At 41.0% G+C, this 19,276-nt stretch overlaps 1 protein-coding gene across 2 annotated transcripts in view; it reads left to right on the forward strand.

The window, feature by feature from the left end:
• CHCHD3 (coiled-coil-helix-coiled-coil-helix domain containing 3) overlaps positions 1–18,998 on the forward strand; it is a 302,441-nt gene extending 283,443 nt beyond the window's left edge. The window contains exons 10-11 of one of the 2 annotated variants that reach the window (XR_004058031.1): positions 7,348–7,483; positions 18,196–18,995. Coding sequence is in view for 1 of the 2 variants with exons in the window: in XM_030932908.1 (XP_030788768.1) it covers positions 7,348–7,483; positions 18,196–18,219 (160 nt within the window). In the remaining variant the exon portion in view is untranslated. Of the gene's footprint in view, positions 1–7,347; positions 7,484–18,195 lie in introns of both variants that reach the window. The other variant, XM_030932908.1, reaches the window with a different exon arrangement.
• The last annotated feature ends 278 nt before the right edge of the window (positions 18,999–19,276 follow it).

The raw sequence follows: 19,276 nt of genomic DNA on the forward strand, positions 1-19,276 counted from the left end.
TATCCATCTTCTAAACGTGAGGTTTTCTGCAGGAAAAATGGGTGATAAAGGGAGTACCACCCCTTCAAGAACTTGAAATTAAAGTTATCTTCGAAGACAGATGTCATAGTTTGCTTTAGTTCCCAGCCTTAGACTCCCCATTTCTCTCCCTCGTCCTTCCCATTGAATGGGTTGCTGTGTCCAGCCAGTCCCTCTGTTTTTTCTCCACCTGCATGAATCTGGCTGGGCACAGCAACCCACCACTAGGAAGGGTGGATTCCTTCCCTTTCTCCTCTAATTCCAGTAGATTATTTTGCTTCCTAATATCTTTCTGCTTTCCTCAACGTATCCCAGTTCCTCCTGTCTTCCTTCTGTTGTGGGAGTGACTGAATAGATAAAAGAATAAATGAACCAACCAATCCTCATGTTTTTAATCCTAAGACCAATTTTGATGAACATTCCAAAGTAGCATCATGAGGGATTAGAAATAACTCACAAAGCCTCAGGGGTGTCAGCATAAGTAGAATATATTATATAGATATTTAAGAAAATAGTTATTTAAGGAAAAATCTATGGTGCATTGTATATGGCTCATGATGAACATATTTCTGTTATGTAATTCAACAGTTGTTTTACGAAGTCAGGAGAGAGTAAATGCCATGCCTTTCTTTAATAACACTAATAATAACAACGCTTTTCTTGACCCTGAAATCTAGTTGAGATATTCAAATTAAAAAGTTTGACCTGTGTTAAGATTACTTGGTCTCATTCACACATTGATATATCCTTTGGAGATTTGGATTTAACATTTTCATTCCAATACCTGTGGATCTTTTGAAAGGACAAAGAGAATAATCTTCAAATTTGCAATTCTTACAACCAAGGGCTACTTCTATGGACTGTGATTTTATACTGTTCCCACTACATGTATGCTAGGAGGTAGTTCTACCCAGAAGACTTTATATAACTGCTGCTAAAAAACTGCATTGTTAACCCACTAGTGCCTGTTTCTATTACAGCATTATTATTTGACATTTATTAAGCAATAACAATATTTCAAGCATTGTTAAGAAAGAAAGGGAGGGAGGGATGGCTTATAGCTCTTTAAATAAAGGCTCCCCACCCAGACAAAAGTGCAGTTTGTTAGCTGTAGAATTTTGCCTGTTGAGAAGACTTTGTAGGCTTGAGAAAATAGCATCTCATGAGTACGTGATTGTTCTAAATTATATGTGATCTGGAAGTTTGTTTGGGGTCCTTCCAGATTGAGTTCATGTTGCCGTCAGTTATGTTGAGTCCCCAAACTCTAAACAATTATTGCCTCTCAGTCCTGGTATCTTCTAAGTAAGAATTAAGTAAAAATTTTATCTCCCTTTTTGGAGATAAGTCAAGAACACCAAGATATGGTGGAAAGTAAAAATTAGCCAATGGCTTATTTCTTCCACCTCATACCAAATGCCTGACTTCCCAAATCCTTCCACCTGTTAAACAGCTAAACAAAACTTGGGGACCCTCATTCTTTGGAGACCCAATTTCCTAAGTTCAGACCCCAATGAGGAATAGGAACTCTCCAGCTCTTCAGTTGTGCTGGGTCAGCCTATATAGTGGGATCCAACTCAGGGTTTGGTGCAGTTGGCAAGATCCCACGAGGGTTTTCTGTGAAGGGTAGAATGAGAGCTGCATCTTGAGGAGAAGCCAGGCAGCAGGGGAGTCCCATCGTGTCAGGGTGTGTTACTCTCCCCTGAGCACCACAGAGAAGCCCCAACCTCTACCAGCTGTCATGTGGCCACATGTCGTTAAATTCCTGCTCTCCTAGGTTTTTCCACCCTGCCCCCCATCATTTCCAAGGACCCAATATTATTGAATAAGAAAAACACATTGCAAAATTGAAAAGTTGTTTACTCACCTTATGTTTTGGTGTGTTTGTATCCATCTGTTTAGGGTGTATGAGGCCTATTGGCATAAGAACTCTGTATCTGTGTGTATAGAGTACTGTGTTGCTCATTTTAGCAGGGATAGGTGGCCAGAGGTCCTCTCTTTTGGATTTTCTTGGGTTTAGGGCTTTTACTCAGAGTCCTAACACTGGAGTGGAAGGCTAGCAGTGCTTTCCCCTCCTGCCCTCCAGGTCACACTCTCCCTGTGGATCCAGACTGTGGAATTGTGAACCTGACATCTTTTTCCAAAGTTAACAGTGGATTAAAATTAAAATGTTAAACCTTAAAGTATTTTCTGATACATACTATTCTTTCAAACCTTGGGTTTACAGGATAGAATTTTATATGCTCTGTTTTCTAGCTAGCCAAAGCTAACCTTTTCTTTTAAAGCCCAAGCTGAAGCTATTTGATTAAATAGTATGGCCCTCATTACAGGTCATGGTCTGCTGTCAGTGTGACTGGTTTGTTGAGCTAAGTGCTGAACTAGGTGATGTCCAGGTCAGCATTCCTTTCTGTGGTAACAGTGGAGGCTGCTTGGCATTTTGTGTTGTGATGGTAGAAAACGTATAAGTTAACATTCATCATGTTGGTAATCAAAAGAAATTGTATCTCAAATTGTATATGAAAACAAATGGAAACAAAGCAGGCAGCTTTTGGAGCTGTTTGGACCACTTTAGAGAGGGCCCTCTAAAGTGTAATTGTGGAAATTTGATTATAGCTCAAATGGAAATATCATTAATAAAAGGGTTAGCAGTTATTAAGAATGTCAGAAAAGCTTAAAATTGAATTTTTCAGATCTTGCATTGTTAGAGGCTATTTACATTTTACTCTGAAAACAAATATTAGGATATTTGGATTTAAGGTAAAATTAAAAGGTTAATATAGTACATTTCAGATAAATATTTTCTTTATATTGCATTTTACAATAGATTAATTATAAGTGATAAGAGAAACAGAAGTGAAGGATTATATATTTTTAAATATTGGCAATGTGCCTAGTAGCTTTAGTTTTGCATTTTAAAAGAAAAGCAGAAATCCTAATCACTGGGTTTAACAGCTAATAAAAAGTTGGTAGAGAAAAAAAGAGTTTTGCATTGTGCCATAGGAACTAGACCTAAAGATTTGATTCCCTGACTCTGTTGAGTGTCTGCTTTTAGTGTAAAGTATGGTTTTATGAGACCACCTGATCCCGTGAAGGATGCATCATCACAACCTGTTAAAAAAAAAAAATTAGAATTCTTTTAACACCAGCCATTCTCATATTCATTTTCTCTCTCCCTCCTTCTTTCCTTCTTGTTCCCTCTCTTCTCCCTCTCTCTGGTCTTTCATCATAGTATCTGTAGAACTCTTTCAGCGTACTTCTGGTTCAAGTACAGAGAAAGGATCCTTTCTTTGCATGCCTACACTCATAATGAGTGACTTCAGTGTCCTCTAGAGCCTTGGGAGTTGTGGCTGCTAACTGATTGAGTGGAGAGTGGTGTGAGGAGTGTTATCTCCATATTTTTTCCTTCTCTGAAGTTACTTTATTATCCTCACCATTAACATTAGCAGAACTAAAAAGATGGGTAAGTAGTTTTCTCGCAATGTAAACGTCAGACCCACATCAAAGAAGATTCTAAGACTTGAAAGTAGAGGCAGGAGTGGAACCAACAGATAGTTTTAAAACAGATAACCAAGTGTAACTGTGTTATGGAGTCTTAAGAGGGGACTTCTGAATACTCCCTCCGCTTTGTTTTTGCTAAAAGTGTTTTTGTTTCTCTTTGATCAATTAATTTAACTTACAGGAAAGTCTCCTAAGGTAATAATCAGAAATGGTAGTAATAATTTATGTCCTTCATGTCTTTTAAGCAGTGAAAAAATAGAAACAGCCTAAATGTGTATCTTTATTCTTTTCTGCCTTTTTCCAAAGTTTTTATAATAGACCTGTTAGTATAATGAGAAAAAATACTTGGATATATATTTTTAGGTGCCTTTTAAGTGAATATTAACATTAAACATTAGCCAAAAAATGTTTTGCTGGTGACAGGCTACAGAATACCTACCAAAAGTGCTTCTTTTGATTTTGTTCTGGGGTCAAATCTTTGGGACTCCAGTTCTACCTTTAGTACTGTCAGCAACCCCTTGGGCCTTTGGTGCCACTGTATGGGGTAGGGAGGGCCAAAGGGAGGGCGGGCTGCTAGTGCTTATGGAGATGAGGGGAGAGGAAGGGAAGAGCAGAGTAAAAGAGTACAATAAAGAAAAGAATAGAGACGTGTGTGCATATGGTAGGATCCATGAAAGGTTCCCAGTAATTTCAAGTGACCACAAAACTGAATTTTTTTTTCTTGTTTTTGTTAAATGTGTATTTTCAAAGGTTGACTCTGTTCCACCGATTTCTTCTTGCTAAACATGTTTTTGAGTAACTGTTACATCTTCCCACTTCTTTATTAGTGTTTTAAGTTTTCCGTATCTGTATTTTATCCTTAACATTGTCATTCACCATTTATTTGCCTCTTCCTTACATATAAAGAAATTAACTTGTCTAATCATCCTTTGCTGCTAAGATTGAATTTTCCTTCCTAGGTATCTTGAAAGTCTGCCTTTCATTATTTTTGCCTAATAGGGGCTTTTTCCATCAGCAGGAATGAAAGCAGTCAATAAAAGTCAATTGCTGACTCTATGATTATATGGAGGGTTTACCATAATGCATATTGGAAATGTTTTTGAAACCTTTATCCTGAATGGAAGGTGCCATGGCTTGTGTTTTATGGCCTTCTAATGTTAGACAGCAATCTCATTTAGCATTTTCCCAAAGTGAAAACAGTGCATTAGGACAGTATAACAAGCTTTACAGATCAATACAGAGGCAAACCTTTACCCTTACAGATTAATCCAAGAAAATGTCCCAGTGTCTACTCCAGGAGCTGGAGGACAATTATGCTGATTTCCATTCCTCTTCCCCTCTTTCTACCATCGAATCATTAATACAGATTGAAATGTGTACAAAAAGAATATCAGAGGATGACTGCACACACACACACACACACACACACACACACACACATACAGAACAGACCACCAGACAGGAAATCAAGAGCCCTGGAAGTGAGTAGTATTGATTTGTGGTGATAAAAGTATATTTTGACACATTTCAAATAATAAATAACTCATGGACTTTAACTTGCATGACTAATAGCTCAACTCAGGATACATGCTTATCTACAACTTAAACTACCTCTTTCTGAGGAGTCCATAACATTAGGTGAATTATCCCATTGTGAGTAGTCTTTTTAAAGGAAAAAATATGCTGTCTTCTTTATGATGCGCAGTGTGGCTGCTCATTTTTACAGTCTTTTCCTGTATGTTAATGAGGAAGGGCTGCATATCTGGTCAGTGTTGTTCTAGCCTTCCCTCCTCACCTCCTTCCCCCTGCTTTTAAATCTGAGACACATATCAGTTGTCAACACTAGGATACAATGTAATTCCGCTTTCCTGTGAGCTATTAGTCATTAGTCATGTATTTGCTAGGTTCAGCTGATCTGATGCTTAATCATATTTTATTCGATATTTATCTAGATGCAGGTCTTGCTATAATTAGTCACTTAGTGGTATCTGTGCCTATACTCTTTGAAGCACGATTGATTCCTTTTAAATCCTGATGTTCATGGTAAAGGATTAGGGAAATCTGTGTCCAGAAAAATTCAAACTCCGGGGATTCTATTTAAATTCTGTTCTTAGGTATTTGACAAAGCAGTAAGGTAATGAATGAAAAAGTAAAAGTGATGTTATAGAAAAATTGTTGAAACTTTTTTTTTTTCTCTGTATGTCTGTGTTCTTTAGAGGGTAGTAGGAAGTCAGGGAACTGCCAACATGCTTTGCGTTTCTATTCTAGCAAAATAGATATTAGCTTAGTGTACTGGATAAAAGGACTGAGGAGACAAATCGTCACCCAGGGGTTTCTTTATTGATGAGAAATATTCCCCTTGTGTTCTCTAGGGGTTTTTTTTTAGAACCCATTAAGTTTAAAATAATGTGATTTTAAGATTACTATGGAAATAACAAATTTAAATTTCAAAAATAGAAGTGATAAGACTGGAAGCTTCTTGTATTAAAACTAATTTGAAAAAACATGAATTTCTAGATTAAAAGTAGTAATACTGTGTTTTTTTTCTCTGTATGTATTTAGTCCTTACAGTCCAAACTTCTCTGCCGTGTTAATAAGAATATTTTACCTTCATTCGTATAACTCATTTGGTTTATTATCATTTTTCAAGCGTATATTATAAGCTTTTTGGAAACATTTACATTTGGTCTCAGATATTCACAGAAGCAATCTGACTAAAATCTGAGATTTGTAATTATAAGTAGCAAAATTTTAACCCAAGGGACTTTAAAATGTTTTCTTTGTACCCATTTGTATTCACTGAGTAAATGTGTTACATGACTTCTGTAGGGGTTCCCATGTCTAATAGCTGAGGTGACAAAATAAGTCACAGCCCTTGGAATTTGCATTCTAGTAAATGTAGGTTGCTAAATTGTATTAGGTTGTATGGTGTAGTCACTGTCACGTGCATGGCAAGAAAAGTGAATACAGAACCAATGGGGTCACCATAAAGGGAATGATAGACTGTACCGGGGTTGGGGGGGTGGAGAGCTAATGAACCTGACACTTGAGTGAAGTATCAAAGGATGAGTAGGTTTTCTCCAGATATATAGGCATAGGTGGGAGTTTGGGTGTAGAGCATTTCCAGAAGCAAGAGCAGCGTGAGCTTAGACCTGAAGAGAAGTGTGAGAACCAAACCCTGAACTGGGTTTGTCCAGGCTTCAGCTGTGTGCAGGGTTGGGGGGTGAAGGCAACAGGGTAGGCAGGAACCTGCTCAGGAAGGACTAGCCAGCTGGCCTTGTATTTTGTGTAGAAAGTGCTGCGGAAAGAGACTGTCTTCGATTTTCTATTGGAAAGAACCCTCTGGAAGGTGTGTACGGGCAGGCGAAGAGGGTATCAAAGCTGAGAGACCAGCTGGGAGGTCATTTATTGAGTCCAGGATGCGTCTCACTTGGAAGCAACGGAACGACAGTGATGTGGAGCAAGAGGACCAGGCTGCAGGGATCCCCAGCTTTGTGGCCAAGTGGATATGGGAATGGAAGAGAGAACTTAGGGCTTCCAAGTTTCTGGCATGTTTGATACGGTTTTGGTTTGGAAGGGACGGTTATATTGTCCAGACTAACTCACAGCAGTGTCAGTTAATGGAACTCATTTCTTAGAATTTATTTACCCTTTGTTATTTTTATCATGGGAAAAATTTAGCTATCTTTAAAGTTTAAGGAAAATTCTTTCTCTTAAACTTTTTTCTACATTTGCAACCTCTGCGTCTTACTGTACGTTTTATGTGTTCTTTAACCTTGATTGTTATTCTGAATGAAGACCATTGGTCTCAGCGGTCCCTGTGTTTGTTTTCAGGCGATATGAGTCTCATCCAGTCTGTGCTGATCTGCAAGCCAAAATTCTTCAGTGTTACCGTGAGAACACCCACCAGACCCTCAAATGCTCCTCTCTGGCCACCCAGTATATGCACTGTGTCAATCATGCCAAACAGGTAGGTGTGCCAGCAGGCCAGTGGGGGCACTGGGCAAATCGAAAACTGGATGACCTGGGGCAGTGGTAAGGACTAAGTGGGCCACTGTGTGTGAAAAGGCTTTCTAAGCCCTAGTCATCATCATCAAGAATTACTGTAATGAGTTAATTAGGGCATAACTTCTGTCCGATCATTGTCAAAGAGCCCATATCTTCCTTGTGTTCAACTCATTTACTTGCAGAAAAAAAGGATTCTACCAAGATTATACTTTTCACCACTTGCCCTGAACTTTTGTCTTCTAATAATAATGTTCTCAAGGTCATTCCTCATACTTTGAGGCCAATATTTAGAGCCAGTGAAGAGGATACAGATTAAGAGCTGGCCCTTTGGGCCCATAAGCAGCAGGTAGTCAGGCAGACGGCCAGGTTAAAAAAAAAAAACTCCACCGTTCAGTCACTGTCCAACCCTTCCACCAGTTTGACAGAGTCCACTTAATTGGACAGGGAAAGGGAAACCAGAGATAGCATTTAAAAAAGAATTTCCACTGCTTTTATAGACCATAGCCATATTCTTCTCTTGACCCTTCATATCAGAATAATACGATGTTCACAGGACGTGCATTTTCTCTAATTTATGTACTTTAGAAAGCTAATGATAAACCCTGAAGCAAATTATCAATTCTGGCAGGTCACATAATTGCCTATCATTTAACCAATTTAACAGTTGGATATAGGTTGTTCTGAGAGGCGGAAATTGTTGGAAACCTTGATTCCTTCTGCTGACAAACTCCATAGATTTGACCTTCTAACCCAAGTAAATCTAGTGTTTGAGTTACACAGCATGCCTTTCTGCAGTCTAATTTGCTGTAGTTATAATAATACCACTTGGTGTAAAATTTTTATACTCTACAAATATCCGATGGGAGGGTTAGTATTGTCTGGATAGCTGGAAAATAACAGTAACATTGGTGGAAAAAAGTATAATCAATATTTATTAAAAGCCTGTGTTGTCCTTAAAAACCTAGTGGCTGGCAACTTTTTTCTGTTTCTTGCTTGTAGCATAACTCTTAGTAGCATGCCAGGAATCCTTTTCTTTAAAGGTCTTTGGTAGAGGTAATGTTGCTAATGTTAAGTTAGTACATTTTATTTGTCAAAAACAGCTTCTGATATGCTCTTGATAAATCCCCGCCTTCGATATGAATACAAACTGAAGGACTTGGGACTTGTAGGTTGATTCATGGATTTTTCTAACTTGATAATAGTGCCTTATTGAGGTGGTGGCCAGTGGAAAAGTGTGGCTGTGACAAAGTATATGTTTCAATGCTAGTCTCTAACATACGTGCCTGTTTGTACCATGTGATTTGTAACATTACCACAGTGACAGCTGCAGGGGCATTGGGAGTGCTGACCCCATCCTGCCTGTCTGGGTTGTGTTGGATTATCTACACATAGTCCTGTGACATCAATGGTATATATTTATAGGATAAAGCAAAGTTAACTTATGACAAAATCAAATACGCCACATGGCGCGATAGCGAGTTTGAATCTGGCAGACCTGAGTTTGTACCCTGTCCTTTTACTAGCTCTGTGACCTTGGGCTTGAGTTTTCTCATCTGTAAATTGGGGTAATGTTGTGAGGATTACCTTTATATAAAGTATTCAGTAAATCTTATTTTTCCCCTTCTTTCCTCAGTTGCATTATTGTGCGGAAATTTACTAAACAGGTCAGCCAAAAGCATCAAATTATTATTAATGATTTCAAAAGAGACCCTCTTTCTCCCCCCTCACTCTCCAGTCTGTTATTTTCAGCTAGTATGTTTGGAGTATCTATTGTTGTCATGGCTCTTGTATTCAGTTATTAGGAGGTGTATAATACAAGTTAGTATTAAAAAGATAGAAGCCGTCAAACCTTTTTTCATAAGATGGGCAACATTGAAATGGACAAGAACCAAGAAGCTGCACTGCCTTACATTTCTGCAGTAGTTAGGAGTGCAGGGTCATTTCACATCCGTTCTTTTACTTGTTTTCTTATGACAACCTGAGATGTAAATAGAGATGGTTTTATTTTCACCATTTTCCAGTTGAGAGCATTGAAACTCAGGGAAGTCACAATAGTAAATTACAGCTAGACCAAGATGTACCTTGCCATAAAAACAAAAAATTTCAAAATACGTAAGTGGTGTTTGGTTTTTGAGTGGGTAAGTTTGTGAAGGGGCATCCATCCATCATCCACTAATACAGAAATAAGTCAGTGAGGGAAAGTAAGAGCGGAAGCAATAAAGGGAGGACACAGAACATGAAAGATCTAACAAGCGGGGGACAGAGTCTGAAGGTCACACGTGGGGAGTGGGTTGATGAAGCCCGTGATGAAAGGGGCAACTTGGCACTGGCCCATTTTAAGATCATGCCACAGTGGCCAGAAGGAGCTTCTGTCAGTGTTTCACAAGCAGTTACTTTCCCTCCAATACCAGGTTGTCCTTTTGCTCCTTGTGAATTTAGTCTAACCTCGTGACCCCAGCTGTGCCCCTGTTGTTTGAAGAGACTCCAGCAAGATACATGGTCCCTACTGCCTGTTTTAGCAGTTCCTCATAGGCCAACTTCTTATATTTCCTTGTTATATTTCCTGTTAAATCCAGACAACAAGCTGGACATGCTAAACATGGAAAATACTGCACATGATAACAAGCCATTAGGCTGTGTTGCCCATATCTCAGACAGTGCAAGGGTTTTCCCCATGGAATAATTCCAATGGCTAAGTCCACTCTACTTGTAAATAACTCATAAGATTGGCCTTTCACGGGTTCCCTGGGGCATTGTTCTAGAGACTAATAGGTTTTACTGATGGGAAAATTTCCAGATATTCCTTAGCCTTAGTCTTCCTCTCTGCTTATTTATCCACTTACTCACATCCGTGTTTCTTCAGCTGTTCTTCAACAATTTCTCATGGGTTGACATGAGACATTTAGACTATTATTTCTTGTGTATTAAGTTATGTGCTCTTCCTGAGTGTAAAGAGATATTAAATAGCTCTAATTATTACTTCTAAGACTTAAAAGCTACCGGCTGGCTGGCTATATGAGATACAGCATTTACAAATGAAGGAGCACATCGATTGAACATACTTCTGTGTCTTTTATGTCTCGTATCTGCTTAGCCTCATAACTTTCTCAAGCTCGGCAAGATTGGATTACCTCTTCTTACCTTTGATGCCAGGTTCCCATTCTATCTTACTACACCTACCTTACAGGAGAAATGGAAAGGAGTGGGAATGAGAAGCCAATCGTATTTGCTCACGGGTAGACCAAAATGTGCCCAACTTCTGTTTTTTGAAAAAGGGGAAGGGTGTCGAAAGGGTTTGCTGTAAGACCTGCATTACCTCTGGGACCATTCCCTGGGACATACCACTTCTCTGCTATTTACTTGCAGAATTGGACTACATTGGGAGTCGCTAGTCTAAGCATTTCAGCTTTTTCCCAGCCCTGCTGCTATTGACAGAAAAGTGCAGAAGCTGGCTGGACCCTTATGGCACATTCTATGTTCACTGGGAGGGTGGGGTTTATAGGAAATGCTGTTGCTGCCATCCTAATCTAATTATGGTGAGTTGAACTTCAGTTGCTTTGATAAATTGAAGGTTTGAACCAGGCGATTCATGAGGGCCATCTAGCTCTGTTATTCTAGGTCTGATTCTACCTTCATGTATAGAGAGCAAAAGGTGGTGTGCATAAGCATGCCTGTTCATAGGCGCACTCAGATGAAGAGACATGGCTCATGTGGTACAAGCAACACGTCTCCTTTTGAGACCTCCAGTATTTGTGCCTTCGCCTCTTAAATCTTGCTGTCCATCTTTAACGTTCACTTGGGAAGAACACTTGCATTTCTGATGGGTCTGCTGCCGCCTGGCCTCCCACTGCTACATCTTTCTTTGAGGTTCACATTCCTGACAGCCCTGGGGAAGCCAAGGTGGCAGAAAGAACTGGGAGGGAATAGAAACAGTTTCACAGTTTCTCCAAAGTCAGTGAAGTGAAAAACAGCTGTCTCTGCGCTGGCTGGCAGAATGTAGCCTGCCGGCTAATAAAGGCCATTAGAAAATGCAGGCTCCCTCCAGCCAGTCGTAAGCCTCCCCTGGATTGTGATGCCTTTCATCCTGTGAAGTACCACTTTCAGAAGTGAGGGATTCTGAAAACAGAGCAGGAAGCCAGGAACCTGGAGCCTGTCAACCAAGGGCAAACTGGGACCAGAAGCAAGGACCAACCCCAGGAGATGCCCAAGGGACAGAGGTCAGTGTGGGACCTGAAGTTAGATGATGAGTCCATCAGGGGTCCCCCAGACCATAGCAGAAGTTCAGTCAGTAAGCAGGCAGTGGGGCAGTAGCCACGCAAACAGGTAGCTCAGCTCACAATAAGGACGTCTTGTAAATGAGACTACCCCACCTCAGACCTACATGCTTCCTGCTGATCTCTTTGGAGAGATCAGAAAGGAACCTGGCCTCAGTGAGGAATACGGGGTCAGGACCCAGTAAATGAGCTAGATCCTAATATGACAGCTCTCCAACTTAAGGCTAGTGGACCCCGTTGTCTCGTTTCTAAAATATCATTAACATCTCCAGTATTTGGTTGGCTTCCTAAGTCAAAGCCTCAAGATCAGTGCATATGGAGGAATTTGCCCTGGCACAATTTCTGTCCGCCTTCTGAAGGACAATGCATTTCATCTCCCCTGTGAACTGTATTTATATTAGACCAGGATTCAGTGCTCCTAAGTCTGTGACATATTTTGAGTATGAAGGGGTCCTGAAAACATAGTAGTAGCTTTTGCTTAAAAATCAAGGTTCTTGAAAGAAAAACCTATTGCCAGAGCAAGCTGTATGTTATCATTGTTTTCAGATGAACTCTCCATTAGATGCAAATGATTTAATAGACTTATAGGCTGTTGGAGCTAAAAGGAGCCTAGAGATCATGTAACCCAGCCTCATTTTTTCATGTGCAAAAACTAGCTTCCAGAGAATTTAAATGATCTATAGAAGGGCAGAACCCAGACCAAACAACCCACTCTTAAATTCAAAACCGGGGTATTTTTCCTGTCATGTCAGATCTCACATGTGGGTGAGCATCAGAATCCCCTGAGGGGTTTTTTAAAATGTACCCACCCAATCCCCATCCCTGGCGATTCTGATTCAGAAGGTCTGGGGTGAGGCCTGGGCATCTGAACTCTGACCAAATTTTCCAGAAGACTCTGTACCCAAAGTTTGAAAACGATTGCTCTTAGAGCCATTGGCCCAAATTGCACTGAAGGTCTTTGACCTCTCAGAGGTCCTGCCAAGTCCTTGTTTTCCATCTTTTGGGAGATGGGGAGCTGTGACTCCCTACAGGTCAAAGCTACCTGGCAGAGGTCTCATCAGACCAACCCTAGGAATGAATCTTTAGCCTTAGGAGCAAATTGGAAGATGACATGGGAAGAGGATGGAAGCCTTGAAAAGAGATCTTCTTCCCCTCTTCCCTTGCTTCCATTGAAACGGTAGGTGACCCCAGTCCCCTGACCAGCTCACAGCTATGACCAGACCCTCCCTTGGTTCTGCTGCTCCCAGTCACCCTGCCTGGGTCCCCCCGATGTACACAGTGGCCACTTTCAGAGAGCACGAAGATAATCAAGAAGGTTAACTTTCTGGGAAGCCCTCCAGGAGCATGTTTTTATTGTGTTCGAAAGCTGCTTTATCATCATCACCTGATGACATTTATTAATTGCCCAGCTGGGATGCTGGTACACAGGGTGACTGATGCGTGGGTATTTCATAATAGATTTCCCATCTTTTGGTAGGGCAGCCCTTTGAATTTAGAGTCAGATCAAAGCAAACAAAATTCCAAACTTTAAATTTCTTACCCCAGCCTGTTCCATCATAGGAATCCTTTTCTAAACCACTTTCCGAGAGTAATCGTTGCTTTGTGACATTTTCTCTTTTTTTAAATCTGAGTTTAATAGAAGAAATACAACCATGGTAATAGATTTTCATTTCTCTAGGTATTTCTTTTCTCGTGCTCGTCCTTCAAGAGTTAGAACTGCAGTACGTTAGTGTTTTGTCTGTTATTGCAGCTAGCTGTATAAACAGTTAATTACTTGTAACTTAATTTGAATATTATACAGAGCATTTGTCATAGAAGATATAAAGCAAGATCCAGGCAGAAAAAAGTTAACTTGTAATTCCTCCAAAGCAGGGGGAACAAAGAACAAACAGCTCTTGCTGCAGGGAACAGACACATATTGAAAACAAAATAAGTGAACTAATCAGATTTCCAGGTAGTGAAGAACAGTACTTGGTGCACAAGCAAAACTCGCTTTTTGCTTCCCATAAATTCAATTTATAGATGACTTTTCCTTCCTGTCTCATGCACAGTCTTCTCATTCTGTCTTTTTCCTTCAAAGCTCTAGTGTCTCCCACTCCCCACTTTTCCTGACCCTCCTTAGTGAAACTCATATCTTGAGACCAGGTCTGCGCCAGGACACATCTCCAGTGTCATTTTTCCTTGGTTAGGTAAACCTTCCTGCTTCTCTACCCAGCTTTATGAGGCCTGAAGTCTTGGTGAGGCGCTGGGTAAGCTCATCCAGAGACAAGCACCCTGAGTGGTATCTTAAAAAACAAACCACTTTTCTCTTCGTGATGATTGGTTAGCAACCCAGGGTTGCCATCATTTCTCTTAAATTATCAACACAGCCAGTAGCTGGCATGCTGCTATGATAGTCAACCCCTCCAAGAAAGCCATGATTCAAAAATCAGTTGATGAGATTATTGCGTAACAAAAATATTTGAGGCAAGTGGTTAGGATGGTTAGGAAGGTTTTAATAAGCGGAAATGACATGCAATCTCAGGTCTCCAAGGGCACTGTTCTTATTTGTGAGCTCCGGTTGTTCCTCAGTGGCTTGAATGAGAAAAAGATGTGGGAAAAGAGCAGTGTTCTTGCCTGAACCACTCTCTTCTTTTGGTGATTTACCCAGCTGTTTATAAAAGGAGTTTCTGCAGGCCCAAATACGTGAATGATGAGCAAAAGCAAGGAATCTCTTTCCCCACATTAAGATTAAGTGTTAGCAGTTCCTTAAATGAAGGAAGCAATTTTTTATAACTTGCAAAGCTTCTCCCTCATTCTTTAGGGAATTTCCTATGTTAATTTATGCAGTGTTAAATTTATGCAGCGTTGAAATTCAGCCCAACAGCAGCTACTTACAGAACCAATAGAGAAAGTAGAAGAACCTATAAGGTGAAAGCTGAATAACACAGACCCCACCAGACCTTCAGATCCCTCCAGCCAAAAGCCCTGGGGTCTGGGTTGGAGCAGGTTTTGTTGCATAGCTGGAATATAATAATAACCCAGAATGTTTGACAGATGAATTCATCTTTTTTAAAAATCCAGCCTGCCATTGTGTTTGTTAATTCCTCAGATAGAATTGAGGTGGTTTTGTACCACCTCTGCCACCCTTTGGTAGCAAGTGAATGCGGTTTGACAAAATGTTTATAGATCAGCCCTGGTGCTTTTCTGTGGTGGTCCCATGTGTCTTCAAAGAGTCACCACAAATCAGCTGAACTGAACCACTGTGCTGTCTTTGAGGATTAGAATTTTAATACATGTAACTGGGTATTTTGTGAATGTGGTTAAAGGGGTTATTAAAATGTTATTTAGTGTCTTTATGTGAGACTGGCCTGCTCATCCTCAGACCAGCCAGGTCCCATCTTGTCCCTCTTTCTGAAAGATAGCCTAACATTCTTAGCATGATATGATTTGGTTGAAAAATTACCCATCTATATTTGGTTGAGGTTGCAGGGAGAATAGTAAAAACAATCTCTAGACTCGCGATAACACTCTAACTATTGCTTCATTAAGTTGTGGCAGCTGCAGATTATTTTGCAATATTTGAAAAGAGGTGCAATGTCATGTGGTTATCCTTATAACCCTAAGCCCAAAATTGTAGAGAGGGGCACAGCTATGTAATCTTGACCAGGCAGATGACAGCTCCAAGCTCCCATCAGTGTGTTGAAGAAAGCAGTGAACCTATAACCCCCCCCAAATGCAAATGGCCCAGTGCCATCATTTATAAAGAGATCACTCTCTCCAGTAACTGAATTCCTTTAGATAGGCTCAGTATAGATCCGCTTTATAATGGCTTCCATTTTGTATTTAAGAAAGCATGATGTAGTGAGGTTGTCTATATACCTGGAATTCAGAGAACTTACCATCCATGTACTTGGAGAGACTCACACAGATCAGTTCACAAGCAGGCGAGCATAGCTGAGATGCTGTGATGCTGTGACCCTGCCAGGTGGTGTCTCTTACATGGTGGCTGCTCAGTGTGTTATTTTCCCAACGAACATGGGGCTCGTGCCTCATATTCCAGTGTGAGTTCTTACAGGACAACTCTGCTGAGCAGAATCTTCCACTGTACCTACTTGGTTTTTCCTGTTTTCTCTAAATGCATCTAGCTTTTTAAATTTACTTTCTGTGTGACCTAATCATTGTTTCTCTGACCACTCTGTGTGTTATGTCTAAGTTTGCCTGCCTTTATATCTTATTTTGTGCCCTATAGACATAGGCTTCTTAGAAACCTATAATGATGGACACTTTAGGATAATCTATCCACCCTTTGCTCCTGTAGCCCAATACACCGTCTTGTTTGACTTCTACTCTTTCTATTCTGTCCCCTTAATTTCAATCATTTTTAAATTTTTGACCCTAAATTGTTGTGTCTAGAGACCTTTGACCTCAGAAGGCCTGCAACTTCCTTCTAGACATTGCCATTTTGGATGTCTCACCCAAAATTGTCTGACAAACCCAAAATTTAAGTCATCCTCCTCCTTCTCAGGATCCCACTGGCTTCCCTGTTTCTCTTGGTGACCCCATCACTTGTCCTTGTCACCGAGGAGCCTCCCATACCTTGGGTGTCACCATTTCCCTTTTTCTTCCCATGTGGCTCTAGCTCTTGTTTCCGCCTTTGTCTGGTTTCTAATCTGCCTCCTCCTTGGCCTTCCTCCCTGCAGACTCTCCTCTGTTGGATCCATCATGCCGAGGATGTCAGGTTAACATTCCTAAATGCCATTCTCCTATGTAAAAGCATTCCTCAAGGTTTTCTGTGGCTAGCAGGAGATGTCTCAGCCTGGCGTCCGTCCTGGGCCCTTTCCACCCTTTCTCTTGGTCAGTCCTGCACATGTACTCTTTCTTCCAGCTAGGCCTCACCCCTCAGGATTCCGTGTGTGCTGGACTTGTTTTCTCCCTGAATCCTGGCCATTGCTTTCTCCCCTCATTCCTCCCAGTCCCACGCCAGTCCTCCCCCTGGATTCTCTCCATGGTGGAAGGTCTTTGGAGAAGCCTTCCCTGCTCGCTTCAGCTACAGGCGTGCCCTCTGTACCAGGCAGAACCATTCCTCTTGTGAACTGTGACCGTCTCTGGAAGGGGACACAGAAACTGGGAAACAAGGAAGGAAAAACTTACTTTCTACGAGATACTATTTTGTTCCTATTAAATGTTATGCTGTTTATACAATAAAATAAATTTTAGCATGTAGTTAGCAAATAAATAAAAGCAAATTATTACTTTTTATTATTGCTGAATGTTCCACCGGTGTGTGTAGTGGTTTCCCCAGTGCACTGAACTGAGTGCAGTGGTACCTGGTAGGAGCTCAGTGGAGAGCTAGGTGTGTGGATGGCTGGAAGGGTGAGTGCTGGCGGGAGGCAGGTGGGAATGAATGAACTGGAGGCAACCTCGGCCTCACCTTGCCTCTCTGGGTGGTTGCAAAACTAGAGGGGAAAGTAACACTTTTTTCTTCTTAAAGACCTCTAAAAATGGAGGCAGTATACCCCCATTTCAGCTGAGTATAGAGTTTTCATCTGAGAGTTAAGAATTCTTCCTGTCTACATCCGCATCCCCCAAATTCCCCCAAATAAATAACTAAATAGAATGCAGGGTCCGTTTCTGCAATCTGGGAATAGGTACTAATCTGTGTAGCTCTGTCCAGCCTCATGAGCACATGAACATCTGTGTTCTCCCTCTCCGGGAAGGAATCTTGTGTTTGTCTAATGAAGAGATTCTCTCTCAGAGCCTTTGGAGTTGGGGTTTGATCCCCGCACTGCCTTGGCCATAGCTTTCCCCCAGTCACTGCATCCGTCAGCTATGCTCCCAACATTTCCAAATGCCCCTACCAGGAGCACTTTTGCTTTCTATTAGAAACAGAGTCTTACTCTGTTGCCCAGGTTGGAGTGCAGTGGCATGATCATGGCTCACTGCACCCTCTGCCTCCCAGGCTCAAGGGATCCTCCCACCTCAGCCTCTCGAGTAACAGACTACAGGCACCCACCACCATGCCCAGCTAATGTTTTTGTTATTGGTAGAGATAAGAGTTTCACTGTGTTGCCCAGGCTGATTTCAAGCTCCTGGGCTCAAGTGATCTGCCCCCCTACTTGGCCTCCCAAAGTGCTGGGATCACATGCGTAATCTACCGTGCCCAGCCTTGTTGGGGTTTTCAACCCATATGGTGGTGAGAAGGGTCATTTAAAGATCATACATGATAAAGCGATGGTGTTGATTAAAGGAGCAATATTTTGAGAACAGGAAGCATATGTCTTGTTTTCTGTGTTTTTAAAGTTAGATATTTGAAAAACAATATCTATTGAAATTTGAAAAAATCATACTAAATAGTTAGTGCCATTTATTTTTTGCCCGCTCCTGGTGGTAAAACTTACGCTTTCTGTTTGTCTTTCAGAGCATGCTTGAGAAGGGAGGATAAAAACTTTCAGAACGAGCAAAACACCATCAACGTTAATTCCAGAGATGGAACATTTTTTTTCCTAGTAAGAAAATAACCCATTTGAAGAGAAGACCACTAATGAGAAGACCACTAAAGAGAGACACCAAGAATGGACTCAGCAGAATCATTTCACATTTTGAACAGCAGCAGTTTGAAGGGCCAAAACCTTGATCAGGAATCAGTCATTAAAGGACGCGCTTCAGTATTAGTAAACCCTCTTATGATGATTAAAAGAGAAGGACAGCCCTCTCCACCATTTGGTACTTTCTATTCAACTTCCACTGACCATAAAATGTTTCTCTTCTGAGCAAGCCCCATCATGTGGTGAACCTCCACCCTAACAAAGTAGGATGGGGTGGGGGGCTAAATTAATTGGAGTGGGGTGAGGAGAGGGCCAGAAAACATGGATCTGGGGGCAGCAGTGCTGGTTGGAGAGAGCCAGAAAACAGATCTGGAGGCCGCAGTGCTGGGTGGAGTTGTCGAGGCTGTGGCATGTTGGGTTTCTCTCTCTTTCTTTTCTCCTTTGATTATATAAGAGCTGTTTCATTTTAACTTATTATGGTGATTATACAGGCAAGAAGACAAAAAGGAGAGAAAATGTACCTCTTCTACTGGAATAATGTTTATGATTACAAGTGAGATATGGTATTTTTATCAATATGAAGGCAACCTTGGCTGATATAACCTCTATAGTGAATACTCACATCTTTACTTCACTCACTATCAATAATAAATATATTTTCTGACGAAGACTGGCATTGTAGCTCCTCATGCATTCCTTCGGCTGGGTTAGGTGGCTATGCTTACGGAAACTGAGCTGATTTATATTGTTAATAATTTGCATTTGTGCTGTACCTTTCCTCTCAAAGGCTCCAGAGCATTTCGTGGAGCCTCTGACAGGCAAGTGATGCTTATAACTTGCCTCTCAGGTAGGTAGAATTCAGGAAGATCTTTACAAATTGTGTGAACCTTCCTTTCTTTGGGATGACTTAAGTCATCCTGCCTGGGGCAAGAACTAGATTAGATAACCTTGGTT

This window comes from Rhinopithecus roxellana, chromosome 6, assembly GCF_007565055.1.
Source record: "Rhinopithecus roxellana isolate Shanxi Qingling chromosome 6, ASM756505v1, whole genome shotgun sequence".
Classification (NCBI taxonomy): domain Eukaryota; kingdom Metazoa; phylum Chordata; class Mammalia; order Primates; family Cercopithecidae; genus Rhinopithecus; species Rhinopithecus roxellana.